This window comes from Haliotis rufescens, unplaced genomic scaffold (genome assembly GCF_023055435.1).
Source record: "Haliotis rufescens isolate VD_foot unplaced genomic scaffold, xgHalRufe1.0.p SCAF_112, whole genome shotgun sequence".
Lineage (NCBI taxonomy): Eukaryota > Metazoa > Mollusca > Gastropoda > Lepetellida > Haliotidae > Haliotis > Haliotis rufescens.
The window spans coordinates 739186-758723 of NW_025963794.1; the positions used below are offsets into that span (position 1 = coordinate 739186).

Genomic DNA, 19538 nt, shown 5'->3' on the forward strand with positions numbered 1-19538 from the left:
TTTAACGCCGTACTCAACAATATTCCATCTATATGAAGGCGGTCTGTAAATAATCGAGTCTGGACCAGACAATCCAGTGATCATGGGAATCGATCTACGCAAATGGGATCCAAGCATGGGTTGCTGAGGACCTATTCTAACCCGGATCTTCACGGGTCGAGTGAGAGAGTTGGGTTTGACGTCACAGTATTTCAGTTATGTCACAGCGTTTCAACTGTATATATTATTCACGTAGGAAGAAAGTCAAACGTGATACAAATGATCGTAGATGTTGTCCCACTGAGTTGAATGAGTGAGTGAGTTTGGTTTTACGCCGCTTTTAGCAATATTCCAGCAATATCACGGCGGGGGACACCAGAAATGGGCTTCACACATTGTACCCATGTCGGGATTCGAACCCGGGTCTTCGGCGTGACGAGCGAACGCTTTAACCACTAGGCTACCCGACCGCCCCCACTGAGTTGAAAAAACAACGAGCACGGGTATGATATAGACTGAGGCAATTTCCATTTTTTCATGTAATTTCATGCAAAAAAACCACCACTCTAATTACTTTTAACAAACAAAATGAAACATCAGTAACAACAATGGAAATAGTGTTTCCACAGATGACGTACGGCAATGACGAGTAGGACATTCATCCAACACTGTAACGCTATACGCAGGCAACCACAGTGACAGCAATGCGGAAGAAAGAAACGATTACTCGTGCGTCATTATGCTTATAAAACATCGGAGCAAATTCATCAAAATTTGAATACGTGAACGTTGAGAAACACGTTTACACCCGTCAATGATTAAACGCAATTGATTCTGTTATAACGTTACCCAAGTTACAAGATACAAAGACATTAGTTGATTTATAATAATATTTATTATGGAAGATAAGCACAACACATATACTATACATTACCGTTTGACATTCTGACTGCATATAGTATAAACAAGAGGCGACAAAATATCTCGCTGCTTCAGAAAAGCTTGTTCTCGGGCATGACGATCAGATTTGCTGTTCTGGGAAGGGAAGAGTTGATCTGCCTTACATAGTGCTATTATGGCTTTTCATGGAACTGGACAATAGGATAAAAAGCCAAATCGAAACGAAAGTAACCTTTGGATTGGTTGTAGATTGTCATCGAAATTACGAGGATCACGATTAATGTTATAAATAACACTTACCACAGACATATTCAAATGCTCCAAAATCTAAATCCATGTTATGTCAAGTGAACAGGTGCGTGATCAAGGCTATATCAGCTGATTTGACGGTGTTGATTTCATGTCGAGTTCAGAAGTGCATATCACGTGATTGTTGGCTCATTTCCAAGAAATGAACGTTTATTATGAACTAGGTGGGCGTGTACTAAGAAGTGCACGGTCGATGTGTATACTGTCGCACAAAAGCTTTATGTAATGCCTTACGCTTTGTGCAGTTTAGGACTGTAGAGTATGATATAAACCGAGGAAGAATAATTATGAAACAGTCAAACGGTCAGCACATACCAAATGTGTTGAATTGTATGTGGTCCTGTGGTCATGGCCCCACAATGCACTGTTCTATTTATATATGTAACATAGTCATTACTAAGTGAGCTGATTGCCATAGAACGCTGCATGCGACGCCTGGGTAAGCTGGTGATCAATTTCTACATGGAGATATAGATTACTGCACAAGTTGCTGTCAGATCCGGGGTAGAATAGGTCTTCAGCAACCCGTGCTTGCCGTAAAAGGCGACTGTGCTTGTCGTAAGAGGCGACTTACAGGATCGGGTGGTCAGGCCCGCTGACTTGGTTGATGCATGTCATTGTATCCCAACTGCGTGGATCGATGCTCATGATGTCAATCACTGGATTGTCTGGTCCATATGCGATTATTTACAAACTGCTGTCATATAGCTGGAATATTGCTGAATGCGGCGTTAAACAACAAGCAACATCAACAGGTACCATGTATCTAACAATGCGTTTAATCTGTGCATCTGTTTCTTGCACACACTAAAATCGCTCAATTTTAGCATCGAATCGATGCATATTTTGTTTCTTGTCAGATAGCAGTGGCGCTTTAACAAATAACACAACGATCATGAGTGACGTCATCCGGCACACTCCGGCGCAGTGGTGACAGTATAACACGTGACCAGAATTTGCATATCGCGTGACCAGACTTTTCTCTTGCTTGTTAACAAACGCGCTTTTTCAGAAATCAGAATAGAACGGACAAATGCAAGTATTGCATGACAATAAATATTTAGACATCAAAGTGACCGTATCGCTAGCTCTCCGTAGGGCTTCGAGGACATCACGTGGAGCCGTACAACCAACGTAAACATAGGATAACGACGCAAACGGAAATAGTTTTTCACGTTTTAGGATATATGTTTTCTAGTTGTGTAGACTTGTCAAAAATGAAACAGATGAAAAACATGCAATATCTTGAATGGACTGTGTAAGATGTGACAAATTGTCACATGGCGCTGGCCTGTGGCAGAGGTACGAGACTGGTCTCATGGAACTCTGGGTAGGAGAGTGGTCATCCGCAAGATCTGTGGATAATCAAGGCGATGATGATGATGCATAGAAGATAAGATCAATGAACATTTATTAAGACTCCAAAATCACTGTGTTTCGACACAGACGTAGGTGAATTCGATTGAATGAATGAATTACACGCCCCACTATGGTAAACACGCTCGCCTTATTAAGGTACTACGTAAACACGCTCGTCCCACTTTGATACTACGTAAACACGCTCGCCCCACTTTGATACTACGTAAACACGCTCGCCCCACTTTGATACTACGTAAACACGCTCGCCTTTTTAAGGTACTACGTAAACACGCTCGCCCCACTTTGATACTACGTAAACACGCTCGCCTTTTTAAGGTACTACGTAAACACGCTCGCCCCACTTTGATACTACGTAAACACGCTCGCCTTTTTAAGGTACTACGTAAACACGCTCGCCTTTTTAAGGTACTACGTAAACACGCTCGCCTTTTTAAGGTACTACGTAAACACGCTCACCTTTTTAAGGTACTACGTAAACACGCTCGCCTTGTTAAGGTACTACGTAAACACGCTCGCCCCACTTTAATACTACGTAAACACGCTCGCCTTTTTAAGGTACTACGTAAACACGCTCGCCTTTTTAAGGTACTACGTAAACACGCTCGCCCCACTTTGATACTACGTAAACACGCTCGCCTTATTAAGGTACTACGTAAACAAGCACGCTTCTCTATGGTACTACGGTTATTTGCAGAGTCACAAGCATTATCTGTCTATAAATAAGCCTTATCCTGAAAGTTTAGTATTATCTGAGGTGTTCGTCACTGTTGTGCAACCGGTTCCCGGCGTGTGATGACCCACTTACAACAAAGCGGTTTCACGCCACTGACTGCTAATGGATAATCAATGTTTATTCATGTCATTTGTAAAGGGCATGTCTTGACATTCTATGTTAAAGTTATGGATATATATATATATAAAGTGAACCTTTCTCCACCCAACTTACACTGCATACAACCAGGGTCACAATACATGCAGTGTGTTGGAAGATCAACATTCAACATTCCCTATTGTAAATACGGGTAGGTATAGGGTGTCGCGTGTAAAGTTATCACTGAGAGATGAGACATTTATCATGTTCTGACTAAAGGGGAAAGCTTAACCAGGAAGAACAAGAGACGACTAGTACAATATACACAGATTAATTTACATGAACATCATATGTGTATAGGTAGCTAACAAATTTATTGTTTGTTTGTTTATTGTTTAAAAATGAATTTACGACACCAAATTTCAAACTCGTTTTAGATCATTAACAGAACATCATTTACAGACCGCCGTCATATAGCTGGAATATTGCTGAGTGCGGCGTTAAACAACCAACCAACCAACAGAACATCCGTGTGTAAAATTTCATTTCTCTGACTTGAATCGTTTTTGAGAAAGTTTGTCTCCTTTGAGAAACAGACGACTGGACGGACTTCGTGCCGGTGGGATAAAAATGGTTTAGTACCCCATTTCCGCAACCATCATGGAGTGTCAACAAGGACAGTCTAATGCTGCAGCGGATATCCAAACTGCAAAGGCCGCCTATAAAGGGGTGTTATACTATCAGCTATATGACGGCGGTTTGTAAATAATCGAGTCCGGACCAGACAATCCAGTGATTGACATCATGAGCATCGATCCACATATTTTAGACACGATGACATGCATCAACCAAATCAGCGAGCCTGACCAGCCGATCCCGTTAGTCGCCTTTAAAGACAAGCACAGTCACCTTTACCGTTGTATTATTACTATCACATCAAGTGTTTCTCCTTTATTTAGCTGAAACGCCCTTCAATGATACACACTTATTCGATAGATACACATTTATTCCATTTATTCATTTGCTTTGTCAACGGGCACGTTGCAGGCTACGGGCCTAGGGTAATTTGCCTTAGGAGTCAAATGTACTTCAGACAATGGTAGTCATAAATCAAACGCTATGACAGCTTCATAGATGCAATATCTTATCAAAATGAACATCTGCCATAAAACAATTTTCGGCTAAATCCAACTATTTTACTTTCAATCCGCAGAGGTCTACAAGCACAGATATGGCTACTGATCCCGCTTGGCTAGGCCTAATGCCCTCGCAAATTTGTTTAGAAATTTATATCTCCAAAGTAGCCAAAACTTAAAAAATGCCTTAGCTACGTCACAGTTAGACACTGATTTTCAGTATATTAGACTGTTCTTTTGATAATGGTAGCAATTATTCCTGTAGTTTATCCAGATTCCCTATGGTTAAATCTGACTCGATCGCCGAATGACATTTACGACGCCATGTTTGTTTAAAAACACTGAAAGTAGTCCTACTTGACCTTTGATATTTGCATCTCTATCCGCATATGACCCCAACGGATATCGTTTTTATCCGTTTGCTTTATCCTGTCGAAAAACCTACCCATTATATGATAAATACCATTACACAATCGATCAACATAAGTTTGAAACCCTGTAAACAGACACAAATATGTTTCATCTAAAGTGATACATGAAAACTTGTTGCAAAATATATATTTTATGTGGAAATATAAAGAAGGCAGTCCCTTTCAAGTTGCAGATATACAATGCTTCCATTCATGCCAATGCATCTTTGGGATTGTATATATTTCCCTATATAAAGACAGTGTTTCCCCATGTATCTAATTGATTTCCACCAATTTACTGATTATCCAAATGTGTTACATATTGTCCTGAATTTGAACAATTGCCAGAAAAACGACCGTGATGCTATGTGAAACCATCTTCACGAGGCAAGGGCGTTAACTGTTTGTTTGTTGTTTAACGCCACACTCAGCATTTTCCAGCTATATGACGACGGTCTGTAAAATAATCGAGTCTGGACCGGACAATCCAGAGATTGATACGAAGAGCATCGATCCACAAAATTGGGATACGATGACATGCATCGACCAAGTCAGCGAGCCTGACTATCCGGTCCCGTTAGTCGCCTCTTACGACAAGCACAGTCGCCTTTTACCCCGGATCTTCCCGAGTCAAGGGAGTTAACTAAATGTAAAAGTCCAGTTTCCATCCTTGCCGCATTAGGCTGTTATTCTGGAGTTACATTTTGCTGGACTAACGAGTTTATGCATAGTCCAATAAAAATAGTGACAAACTAGACATCCGGATCGAAAGCAACATGGATTTCAGCGTGCAGATTTCGGTCGACAACAGGATTTGCAAATGGAATCTGATTGGTCAATAGGAGGGACATAGAAGGGACATTACTCGTAATAACCACTGGTGGCGCTACGGTCGAGCCTGGAAATTCCAGCTTGGAAACTGTCAGTTAACGCCCTTGCCTCGGGAAGATGATGTGAAACACACTCTTTCGTTATGTAAACTATAGGTGAGCAGTTCCTGTAAATGCACAGGTATAGATGTAGGTAAATAAGCTGTTTATACATGTTAATGACCCAAAATATAAAATGTAATGGCAGCATCTGCTTCTCAGTATAAACAAATATATTTAATCAGTACAAATATACCATGTATAAAAATGTTTTGTGACATGAATGCAGATACTATCCATTCTATATGTACAAACTGTTTATAAAAAATATATCTACATGTTGTCTATCCAAAAATACAAGTTTGACTTTATGTAAAACACCCCTTGCTCTATTGAAACCAATCGTTTGTCTGTGTAAAATAATAATGACCATTATTGCAAATATATATAACTTTCTTCTTTATGCACCTGCAAACATGTTATGCTCGATGCTGTTACGTGTGGATCCACTAAACTGTTTCCATACATAACAATGAGAGGTTACACAACAATTTAAAAATAATTTAATACTGGCAGTCTAATCAAGCTTCATATTATTCACAAACAGCAATAGCAAGTATCAATCACAATAAAAAACAGTCTTACTTAGAGAAAAATATATACCCGCCCCTCTATTCCTTTAAACAGAAATATATAAACTGAATGGCAGGTTTTACATTGAAGCATATTTTGAAAAGTGTTTGCTGCTTCAGGAATAACACATATAGAAAATACGAGCCATTAAACATAATTTTGTAAGTAATACTGTATGTTGATTTCCAAGACCTCTCAACCAACTCTTAAAAGAACATCATGCCTCTGTCCTAAAAAAAGACTCTAAATCTGCTATCTCTGACCACACCCAAATTCACCCAAGCCACAATATTAAGTGGGACAACGTCAACATCTTAACAACAAACCAGAAAGTCTTCAAGCTCAGAAAATTTAGAATCAAAAGAATTCAGCCAGCCATAAACAGAGATCAAGGATACTACATCCCTCCAGCTCACCATGATCTCATCAGCTTGCCAAAACAACACTGAACTATTATCTCTCCACTGGCTTCCCATACATTCCTTCTTAGTAATCCTTGTGTTAATCCCATACCCATCAATCACTGTAGATCAACCCTATCTCTTGTATAAACTTGTCTTATCATAACTACCTAATCAATCAGTGTACATCAACCTTATCTGTTATATAAACATCTATCTATTGCTATGTATATATATCATGCTCATACCCAGTTTGTACATCATTTGCTTGATAACGGTGTTAGAATCTACACCGAAACGTCGCCCAATTGTAATAAAGAAGTTTCTCATCCATAACAGTTTTGTCTTAGTAAATACAAACTTGATTCAATGCTTCTAAGGAAATATCAAAGAATACTAATTGTATATACAAGTATAAAAATAAAGCAAAATACAAGAGTTCACGATCTGGTTGTTGTGAAGTGTTTTGAAGACATAAGTGACAATCCTGCTCTGGATAATAACCACGTCCAAAACGAGGTCTGTACCATTTGTTTTCAGACCACCCGATCCCGTTAGTCGCCTTTTACGACAAGCAGAGTCACCTTTTACGGCAAGCATGGGTTGCTGAAGACCTATTCTACCCCGGAATCTTCACGGGTCGCATCCTAATATATAGAAGTTGTCATCCATAAACTATCTTGTCTTTACTCGTTGGTGTTTGTTGTTTTAAATGGGTAGCCATCTCGTGACCATATTCCTATATCCATCGCAGTATGTGCTATTGGGAGGGGTTGGTTAACAAACACCTCACTCAGTCTTCACGTTGAGCCCGTTCTTCACTATTGGCTTTGGCTTGTTACCCATATATGGTAATGCTTGTTGGGCAAAAGACGTTAAAGTCTACGATCTGCTTGTGTGGTCGGGGGGAAGGTGTGTGCGTCCACAAAACACCTCTCAGTTCTGTATGCATCCAACAGTTTCTTCCAGATAGGGTCACATTTAAGTAGATGAGAATTCCCTGAAACAGGATTACCGATTAACAAACAAAGGCATCAAAATCCTACCCATATTCATAAGAAATTTCCGCCCAAAGCAGAGTCGATTGTACTATTCCGTCTATATGGTGAGCATGTTTTTATGAATCACCATCAAACAGTGACGACACCGGGTGTTCGCGAAAAGCTGAGCGTAGGAAAGACAATTGTTTGCCTGGAACATATGGTACAAGTCCAAAATAGGTAACTGTATCGAACATTTGTATCGAACATCCTGTGCAGCTGTACACATCATGTGCAACTCAAAATTCGCTGTCACTTTGGAAAGCATGATCTGTGGTCATTCAAAAATTCAAAACTTCTCAGGCGCAGACACAAGCATATCACAAGCAAATCATGCCAAGACTGACAGCTGCACATCGTCATGAAGCCATTGGAATGATCCGAGCGGGAATGAGGCAACAACAGGTGGCAACACATTTCCAATGCCATCGTAACACGATATCGGCATTGGTGAGGCGTTATCAGAACACAAATGACGTTGCCGACCACCCACGTTCAGGACGTCCCCGAGTAACGACGCCAAGGCGGGACAGATGGATTCGAGTTACACATCTCCGACAAAGGTTCCAAACGGCAGTAACGTCGTCCCAGACAATTCCTGGACTGCGCCGTATCCATCCCAACACTGTCAGGAATCGTTTACGTCAGTACGGGATTCGACCAGGACGCCCTGTCATACGTCCCATCCTGACACACCGTCATCGAGTCAACCGTCTAAGATGGTGTCGAAATCATGTTCGCCAACCTCGAATATGGTGGAGAAATGTTGTCTTTACAGATGAATCGAGGTTCAACATTTCCCACAGTGAAGAGCGCCAACGTGTCTACCGGCGTTTGGGAGAACGTTATGCACGCATCTGTATTGTGGAGAGGAATCGTTTTGGAGGTGGCTCTGTGATGATTTGGCGTGGGATAACAAGCACGGCACCGAACCCCTTTGGTGGTTGTTCAGGGCAATCTCACCGGTGTTGGCTACAGATCAGATTCTGAGGCCTGTGGTCATTCCTTTCCTGCAACGTCATGGCCCGGGATTGACATTTCAACAGGACAACGCTCGTCCTCACACGGCTAGGGTTGAAATGGATTTCCTTCACCATAACAATGTCATGTTACTGCCATGGCCTGCAGTTTCTCCAGATCTCTCCCCAATAGAGCATGTGTGGGATGAAATGGAGCACCGCCTGCGTCGTCTTCCACATCCTCCAGATAACGTCCGTGACTTGGCACAGGATTTGAGGAGGATATGGCAGGCCATTCCCCAGGCCTTCCATGCCCATTTGGTGGACTCCATGCGTCGCCGATGCACTGCTGTGATTCACGCACAGGGTGGTCATACCCGTTATTGACTTTGTGACTTTGTCGTATGACCCCCTACTCCATTTTGATCTTCTGACGTCATCGTAACAGATGTTGTTCAGGTCCCGTTGACATTTTCTTATGGTCCGATCATTCAGCTGCTACAGCGTCTGCATCATTTTGTTCTTGCTGTGTTGTATTTCAATCCAGAATATATTTTCTCCGTGCACAGTTTCTTTTATGTGGCTAGTATATAACATATTCCCATCTGCTTGGACACAGCATTAGTGCAGATCGAGAGAATGTTTAAACATGTAGGTATCACTAGTCAATACTTTCTATCTATAAACTAGTTTGGGCAGAACATGGAGTAAACGGCCGGGCAAAAGAAAGTACACCCTTGAAAATAAGATTACTTACTAACGTTACTAGGCTGCAAAAAATCGCCGAAACACTGCAAACTATGACACCCGTATCAATACATCACCATCGATTAACCATTTCTTGTTTGTTTCATTTTAGCCACCATATACCCTCTGTTGCCCGTCAGTTTACATGCCATGTGTGGAGTGATTACTATATCGAAACATAAAATAATACATTACATATCCATGAACATTTATGGATTGTATTGGGTGTATTATGAATTCTTCATGTTCGGGAAAATATATTTCAGTGACATTTTAGAAGCTGTAGAATCAAAGGCGAACGAGTTGATTTCTGGATGCCCTTGGCTACCAGCTCATCTTAACACTGAAACACGGCACTGAAGAAATAACAAAGAGTTGGAATGAACAAGTCAACTCCATATTCTATAGTTTGGGATATTCTCTATCAATATATAATCATAATCTAAAGATGGGGTAAAAGATAGACGGAGCTGCCGCACATCCTATCACAAGGGACATTCCAAGTACAAACACCTCAAAGGGAAATAAAAGCGACAAAAAGATCATGCTCATAAGAAATATCTGCTAAAATAGAGTCCGTTGTACGATTCCAACTACATGAAATAGTGATGTTACCAGGTGTTCGCGAAACCCACTCATTGTAAACATCGCGTAGGCGTTTAACTGAAAAGGTTTTACAAACACACACACACACACGCACGCACACACACACACGCACGCACGCACGCACGCACGCACGCACGCACGCACGCACGCAGGCACGCACGCACACACACACATGCACACACACGCACGCACACGCACACACACACGCACGCACGCACGCCAGCACGCACACACACACGCACGCACGCGCACACACACACGCACGCACGCACGCACACATACACGCGCGCGGGCGCACACACACATACACACATGGGATATATGACAATATTAAACGGTTGTTGCTCACTTGTTTCCAGGTTACACATACTGTCATTGTCTCGTGTTACAATACACGCTATGCGCATTTCTACATGTGTAAAATACAGGCACAAAAGGTCATCTATTAAATAATACTATTAATGCACAAGTAATGGGAACAAATAGTTCTAACAGTTGAAATAAGAAACTGACACTGACAAAAGTATAAAAATAACATCTTTAGAACAAAAACATTTAAATTTGTTCACTATGGTTAGAATAAATATGTACACGTATTCACACTATTGCTAAAGTACTGCCGACGTGGCTTGAAGTGTGAACATAATAAAAGCGACAACACTCTTTCCATAATCATTAGACATCTCTGCTAAAAACAGAGCACATTGTACGATTCTGACTATATCATAAGCATTGATTTGTGAATCCCTATGAAAAAGTGATGATACACACTCATTGTAAGCATTATGTATATATACATTAATATGTACATTATAAACATATAGTCGTTAATAAACAGTGCGATGCATGGTACAGATATAAACAAATAGGGCTGGAAATCAGTAGTAACATATATATATAGTTGTTGCATAGGATGGTGCTAAAATGTGGGCATGTACGAGAAAAATACCACACCATGTCCATAAATAGCCTTTAAAGAAACCAGCATCTATAGAAGTGCTATTGCTACGTACATACATGTATTTACATATGTATAGGGCTAACGTATTTACGGTATCTACATCTACAGCTTCACAACCAGATACACCTGAAGATGACAAAGCTTCTGTGTGATGTCGCAGATGTATCCAGATGTATTTGAGACACGCCCTAGCAGGAGCTGTCGGTCTTCTCACACACGTAGACACGCTCCTCTGAAACAGTGGTTGAAGAAGTTCAACGAGACGAACTTTATTCAACATGCCCGGTGTCAAAATAACGTGTCTCCACATGTTAATTAATGCCTACTATTTAACTTAATGTGCCGTCAAGATGGATAGACTGGTTGCTACACAACTGATGCTGTCATAGAAAACAATTCACTAAACACCAAGACACATAATGAACTACATGATTGTTTGTTTGTTGTTTAACGCCGCACTCAGCAATATTCCAGCTATAAATAATCGAATCTGGACTAGACAATCCAGTGATTGACATCATGAGCATTGATCTACGTAATTGGGATACGATGACATGCATCAACAAAGTAAGCGAGCCTCACCACCCGAACCCGTTTAGTCGCCCCTGGCGACAAGCATGGGTTGCTGAAGACTAATTCTAACTCGGAACTTCAAGGTACACATGATTGTGATCATTTGGCGAGTTTAACAAGGAAAGAAAGTCTAGTGTACTGAAACAAGGAGGTACGGAAACAAACAAAGAAGCGAATGTGGGATTCGAACCCACGACCATACATCACGCCACACCTTAGGGATGCACGGTGGACATTGAATTGCGGCGCCTCAGATGACCGGGCCAGTCAGTGCCGCGTGTGGCCCCTGAAGGCCCTAACACTGAGACTTGACAGCATATAAGGTCAAGAGCCTTGTCTTGATGTTTCACGCATCATTTATCCCAATTGTCCCAATCATGTGTTTGACATAGCAATAACTTATAACACTGTGTAATTGTAAAACCTTGTCAAAGCACAAAATGCGACACTATTACACATCAAGGCTATGTAATGCAGTGTAATCGTGCAAAATTTCATAAGAACAAGGTTACACCAAGTTATGATTATAACGAGTTACATCTTCCCGTGGCAAGGGCGTTAACTGACTATAAAAAGTCCAGTTTCCACCCTTACCGAACTAGGCTGGTATTCTGGAGTTTTGGCTAGACGAACGAGTCGATGCATAGTCCAATCAAAATCGCTCAACGAACTAGATATCCGGTTCGTAAGCAACACGTATTTCAACGTGCAGATTTCGGTCGACTTCAGGATTTGCAAAGCATGTGTACCACAAACTGGGCGTCATTAGATATTTTGCAAACTTGCTCATGTTTTTAATCAAGGTGCTCAAGTGAGTTGATGCACTTCGCGGGGTAAAACCCGTTTTATTACAATAGTGATCTTGATTATCGATCAGATCGTCGTGACTGGGGGCGCCGCCATTTTATTTGAAGCAAATGCAAGTGCTATCAGAGATGGAATCTGATTGGTCAATAGGAGGAACATAGACGTGATCGTGCCTGGGAATTCCAGCGTAGTTCGGCCAGGTTGGAAACTGAACTTTTATAATCAGTTAACTCCCTTGCCTCGGGAAGAAAGACGAGTTAATATTGATGCCGAAAGACGATAGTGTCGAAAGACGTATGAAAATGCATATAGTCTTGTCATTTACATATTGATAAACACCTACTTTTAAGGGACACATGGGTACTAGTATGCATCCAAATGCTCATAAATTCATATCATACAATAACAAGATTTCCTTCCCTTAAACACTCACTTCTTGGGCAATCTTTGCTGAAAGACTAGGCGGACGTGTTACACTTTGTCATCATGTCGATGAAAAAGAGGACGTGAGGGATACCTGTCCTCCTATATTGCAATAGATGAACCTATATATTGCAATAATATCGCAATAGCTTTCCAATATCATTGCGATACTACTGGAACAGTACGCGTGGACTGGAAAGTCACCCTTAGTCAAGATAACATTTCATTACTGCATAAAATGCATACTTATATAACGTGTCATGTCTCTGTGCAATGTTAAGATTGAGATGGTAATAAAACAATTTTTTTCTATATTCATACGATGTTATTTATCAAAATTGAAATGGTAGAGTACTTCACCTACGTCAAACAGGTCTCGGCAGAACGCCTGACATGCCAAGACGTGGAGTCCCCCTGGTTCGCCCCCTGGTTCGCACTGGAGGGGGAAAGTCAGCCGCCTGCACAAAACAGTTCTCCCCCTCTTCACTGTACTTGCTCAAGAGCTTCGCCCATACCGGATCACAACGAAGCAACTTGGAATTTCCTGCATGACACATAAGTGCATCTTATTTAATAGAGCTATTCATACTCGTGACTCTGAAAACATGTATACTGATTCATGTGATAATGTTGTGCATGCACGAATATGGTTTGGTTGTTGGTTGGTTTGTTGTTTAACGCCGCAGTCAGCAGTATTCCAGCTATATGACGGCGGTCTGTAAACAATCGAGTCTGGACCAGACAATCCAGTGATTAATGTCATGAGCATCGATCCACGCAATTGGGATCGATGGCATTCATCAACCAAGTCAGCGAGCCTGACCACCCGATCCCATTAGTTGCCTTTTACGACAAGCATAGTCACCTTTTACGGCAAGTATGGGTTGCTGAAGACCTATTCTACCCCGGAATCTTCACGGGTCTGCACGAATATGGACAGCATGTACGGATAGTACATGGTCACTGAGGAGAGCCAAGGCACATCGTTTGTTTGTTTGTTTGTTGTTAAAACGCCACACTCAGCAATATTCCAGCTATATGACGGCGGTCTGTTAATAATCGAGTCTGGACCAGACAATCCAGTGATTGACATCATGAGCATCGATCAACGCAATTGGGATACGATTACATGCATCAACCAAGTCAGCGAGCCTGACCACCCGATCCCGTTAAGTCGCCGCTTACGACAAGCGTAGTCACCCCTAACAGCAAGCATGTGTTGCTGAAGACCTATTCTACCCTGGATCTTCAGGGGTCCCAAGGCACATAAGTCGTATTACAGCAGTTTATACAATATTAAATATTCTTTCTTTTCTTGTTACGATATGACATTCACACGGTACAGAAGCAAAATAACGTTCTTGGTTCGTATCTACTTCTAATAATTTATTCGAAACAACATCGAATACTTTTCAAATGACACATGCTCTGAAAATAAGACAGGTGTCATTTCTTATTTTTAGTCATTTTGATAATTTATTACCAATGATGATCAGTCCTTTTCTGGCTCGAGTGAGAGATACGTTGATTTGGTTAGCATCAGTGATGAAGCCAAGGTTGTGTTTGCACCAGCCACGTGTTGGGTTACTCTCTATCTTGTAATGAGGAAGCGACCTCACCGTGCTGAAGATCACATAGTCCCACTCACCCCCTGACGATTAAGATGAGAGATTAGTAATTCCATGAAGATTATTTGATTTCAAAAGTTCGTGAAAAACATCTTGAAAACATACATTATTCCACAACTTGATGGTTGGAAACGTGTACAGACCATCCGACTTCGTGTGTCATCCTACCCAAACTTCCAGATGTCAAGTAAAGGGTGGCACAAATTGCCCCTTAGTCATCCTGCTTTTGTTGGTGCACACCAATTACTTAGGCTGTCAGAACAAATAAACATCTTAAAATATGGGACAAAACCCTTTCTATATCCAAAAGAAATTTATGTTTGCAGGACATACTGTGACTGCAGCACATGCTTTTACAAAGGGGCAATCCAAATACAAACAACCTAAACGGAAATAAAATGGACAAAAATAAAAAATAAAAATTTCATAATCATAAGAGCAGACTCTAGAGCAGAGTCTATTGCGCGACTCCACTATATTGTGAGTAGTGTCTTTGAATCACTATCAAATAGTGATGACACAAAGTGTTTGCGACTCCTGTCTACCAGTGGCACCCGTTACAAACACATGCACACCCAAGTGAATTGTTCAGCTGAACAAAACACGGGAACAAATGATACAAGTCAAAATATGGAGTTTCAACAGACATCATTTTGTTGCTGACTTTTAGTTTTCCACCAACATAGAACTCACAGTCCTTGATCTTATTAAACAATTATTCAATCCACTCATTCACCAATTACGAATACTGCTGTATCTTTATGTGCATACTTACCCTGACTAGCAACAACTGTCTGGACATTTAAATGATCAAACGGACCAGCGAGATCCAGTTTCTCCCTGATGGCATGGCGCTGCGCATTGTACTGTGACATCACATTGATGTTCTTGGGCTCAATCTCCTCAGTCTTCACAAGGTACAGGAACACATCCACCTGGAAAGTAACAGAAATATACACAGATCCTGTTCCTACTCATTACATATAGGAAACATGCATAGTGATAAATCATGTTGTATGAGCAGCAGTATGTATTGTAAAGTAATAATGTTTAGATACTTTTTTTGGCAGAAGTACTGATAATCGTGATGTTAGATAGATATTCGTGTAAAGCGCCTACTTACAACTTTTTCTACTTCTTTCATGTTAGACTTGGACTGCTCATTGCCCTCTTCTGTGGACACAGTGAGTGTCGTTTCCTCACCATCCACGTGGCAGAACACCTTGGGGTTGGTCTTCTCAGGCCAAATGGACAGCTCTTGCCCAGGGGCAATGTACCAACGGGCCTCTTCGATCCGAATTGGTCCGGTTATTAACCTTGCTTTGTAGAACTGATCAGATGGGAACTTGCATATCTTTGGATGCTGAAATACATCATATTATATTATTTATTGTCATTTAATGTATATTGCTCATGACGAAATTATCCGAATTTTACTGAAATTGAAACTTTTTTAAAGGATAAAATTATAACTAAGCGTTTCTAACTCTGATCAAATGATATTTCATGTCTGTGTTGAATGCAATGTGAATTCCTCACCATTCTGTACTGGATGTTGAGGAAAGATGCCTCATCTTTGTATCTTTCAAACAAAGACTGGTCTAGCCCCAACTGTGCAGCATGGGTAGACTTAACAATTGGCCTCAGCTGCTGGTGGTCCCCGATCAGCACCACCTGCTCCGCCTCAGTAGCAACAATCGGGATCATACTCTGTGGTTCTGGGCACATTGCACTTTCATCGATAATACACTGGAAAATCCGAGTTGGCTTTGTAAGCTTTGTGCTCCCAGAGACTCCGCAAGTGCACAAGATCACGTCGCATATCCGCAGTTCTGCTTCCTCGGCTTTTCCAACGAGATAATTGTAGTCTTTTATGTCCCTCACGCTGACGTTCGTCTCATGAAATGAGATATGATAAGTCTTAGCCAAACCCCATAAATGTCATCTACATCTGTATTATGTGGTCAGTATCAGCTTAATTCAGAATGCATCACTTAGGAAATATGAACATTAAGAAATATGGCCATTCAATTTATATCTACAAACATTATATGAAATCATTTAGTAGAAGAGATAAGAAGTTGTTTAAAACAAATCTTACTCCCTCTGGATCTTTTGCGAACTTAGCATCATATTCATTAATCTTCTCCGCATACGGTTTTCCCTTCTGTCTGATGACATAATGCAGGGTGATGCTTCTCAGGTCAACATCGGATTTGAGGCCCCTTGTACTTCTTTTTGAGATGAAGACACGCTTTGGTATTGGGAAGTCTTGGTTTTTTATTGTTTTTCCGTACATCCGTAAGATGTTCGGACACTGATTTCCCAGCTTCTGCATGAGGTACTCTGGGAAACAATCCGATTTTTTTTATGTCAACAACTAGGGGTGTTTGCAAGTACTTGCAACAATAGAAACAATCCAGTCACGGAAATTTCCTCCAAGTTTCCAGAGTCTCATTATGCTATCATGTACATATACCTCCAGTTCAAAAGCATTATTGTCTTGACCTTAATCTAGGAGTTTTGGTATGAGCCAACAATTACAATGTCTGATGGGTTGTATATGTAAATGTGCAACTGTAACTGGCAATGACCATGAGTTCCTTGAACTTTGGAAAGATACATTCAAGTGTAGAGGTTAATCCCTATAGAGGTAGCCATGCCTCAGAAACTGACAGAGATATAACCATGTGTTACAACAGGGATGATTTCAACTTTCGAATAGTCTCTGATTTCAGCAGATATTTCTTTTGAATGAGGTGAGGTGAAATTGGGTTAACGTGGCGTTCAAGATTATTGCACGTATAGAGCGACGTGCATACACGTGTGTGTATGTGTGTGTATGTGTGTGTAGCTGCTTGTACTAGTCTGGACTAGCCGATTTTATATAGTGCTAGCACACCGAGATACCATGCCGCAGTTAAACATGAATACCCAACTCAGACACAGTATACTGAATCCTTGCCTAGCTGACCTTGTTTTAGCCCCATAATGCCGAGCGCCAGGCAGGGTAACAACAAGTATAATCTTTTAACGTCTTTTGGTATGACACGGTCAGGTATCGAACCCTAGACTTTGTGCTCTCCAGGCAGACGCTCTACCACCAGACCACGGAGGGGGTCCCTTTTGAATATGAAAAGACCCATGCCTGTGGAGGTAAACTTGTTTCAGAAACTGACAAATATATAACCATGTTTTACAGAAACCTTAACGCTATGAGGTTTGACCAATCTCGACCAAAACATTTTGAAGCAGGGTCCAATTCTAGAGAGGGTATATACCAAGTTTGATGATAAATGCATTAATATTTTTAGAGAAAATGTAAGCACAAATGGTTTTTGTGATTTTCGCTGAAACCTTGACTTTGACCTTTCATGAAATGTGGCAAAATAATTCCCCAGGGCCATTTGGAAGACGTCCATGGAAGAATAATATCGAATGTCAAAAATGTTTGTATAGAAGACATAAGTAAAATCTACGGTGGCAGCGACGGTCAAATTCAAACAGAATCTTGAAACAGTCCCTACTTCAGTCTACTTCCCTTTTGTTTGGAAACACATTTTCAACAAGTCTCCACCTTCTTATTAGTTTACTCTTATCTCAGATAACATGAATATACCTACTGGCAACGAGGTCAACAGACTTGTTTGAAGGTCCACAGAAGAGGATTTGCCTCTGCTCCTTGTCATAACCCTTGCTGTGCATTTCCTTGTTGATTTTGTTGAACAAATAGACCAGCTTCAAACCTGTGTACGTCTTGCCGGTGCCTTTCCAATGTATGAATTGAGAAAAATATAGAATTAGGTAACCAGTTCAAGGGCATATCGACATATCAAAGTGCATTTTGACATGTTTCAAATCATTATTACTCAAGAACATGAACCATTGGCATACCATTGCTTGTCGGCTTAAACAAAATGGTAAATATTTACTACCTGTATCACTTTGGCTTTCCCCACACGAACGTACACACTGTGGAATAACTTAAATACTGCTCAAATCGGCGTAGACATAATTTACGTGTGATTCTGTTATGCTCAAAGTATATTTTGATGTACCTTAACAGTACTAGTATTAACTGCGAGGTTAAACTCAATGCACCCAAGTATTGGGGTGAGTGAGTGAGTATGGTTTTACACCGTTTTTAGTAATATTCCAGCAATATCACGGCGGGGGACACCAGAAATGGGCTTCACACATTGTACCCATGTCGGGCATCGAACCAGGGTCTTCGGCGTGACAAGCGAACGCTTTAACCACTACCCAACCGCCCGGGCCTACCAAAGTATTGTATCCAAAGTACTGACAAATATGTTTACGTACCCGGTGGACCCTGTATGAGACTGAAGGGTTCTACCAGAGCCCTCATGATAGCTTTCCTCTGGCTCTTGTTGTTGGCAGGCATGTAGCCAGAACCAACCAGTTCCCCTTGAAGAATATCACATGGATTCTTCTTGCACACTTGAAGCCGAACGTCGCCTGTGATTGTGAAAACAATAATTACCGATTTATGTAAAAAAAATTATCATCAGTATTCATGCCATCATCAAGACATACCATGGACTTAATACGCACATCGTGCTCATTGACACTCTATTTTACTCTATCTTTAAATAAATGGCGAATTTAGAAATAGTATTGCAATATTGAAATGAAATATGATAATTGTACAGAAATTGATTCAAATTGCAAAATATGTTCATTTCCCGTTATCGAAATGAATGTATGTTTTCTTTTCTTAGTTTTCAGACCGAAGTTGGTAACTCTCACTCTACTAAAACAAAAGGTCAAAATTGATTACTTAGAGGCCTTCTCTTCAACTTCAGAGCAATGCTTGTTGCCAAATTGCTGTCCTCATTGTCCTGTAGACGCCTCAGCATCTGCTCACTTCTCCTGAAGGTAAGCACAACTAGATTCCATTATGTGAGTATTCAATATGATTTTTTGAATTCAAACATAGGAAAAT

General features: G+C 40.9%; 2 protein-coding genes across 7 annotated transcripts in view; both read right to left on the reverse strand.

Moving 5' to 3' along the window:
- LOC124134559 (helicase with zinc finger domain 2-like) overlaps positions 1-1796 on the reverse strand; it is a 28884-nt gene extending 27088 nt beyond the window's left edge. For 2 of the 3 annotated variants that reach the window (XM_046499453.2, XM_046499455.2), the window contains exon 1: positions 1180-1796. In XM_046499453.2, coding sequence (XP_046355409.2) covers positions 1180-1216 — 37 coding nt within the window. In that variant the 5' untranslated portion in view covers positions 1217-1796. Of the gene's footprint in view, positions 1-913 lie in introns of all 3 variants that reach the window. The other variant, XM_046499457.2, reaches the window with a different exon arrangement.
- An 8580-nt stretch (positions 1797-10376) lies between these two features.
- The window catches only part of LOC124134556 (helicase with zinc finger domain 2-like), a 28901-nt gene continuing 19739 nt past the window's right edge, over positions 10377-19538 (reverse strand). For 3 of the 4 annotated variants that reach the window (XM_048393062.1, XM_048393059.1, XM_048393061.1), the window contains 10 exons: positions 19374-19465; positions 18896-19051; positions 18196-18339; positions 16674-16918; positions 16112-16468; positions 15696-15935; positions 15348-15507; positions 14428-14595; positions 13309-13488; positions 10377-11373 (listed from right to left, as the gene is read on the reverse strand). In XM_048393062.1, the coding sequence (XP_048249019.1) occupies positions 13310-13488; positions 14428-14595; positions 15348-15507; positions 15696-15935; positions 16112-16468; positions 16674-16918; positions 18196-18339; positions 18896-19051; positions 19374-19465 (1741 nt within the window). In that variant the 3' untranslated portion in view covers positions 10377-11373; position 13309. Of the gene's footprint in view, positions 11374-13304; positions 13489-14427; positions 14596-15347; positions 15508-15695; positions 15936-16111; positions 16469-16673; positions 16919-18195; positions 18340-18895; positions 19052-19373; positions 19466-19538 lie in introns of all 4 variants that reach the window. The other variant, XM_048393060.1, reaches the window with a different exon arrangement.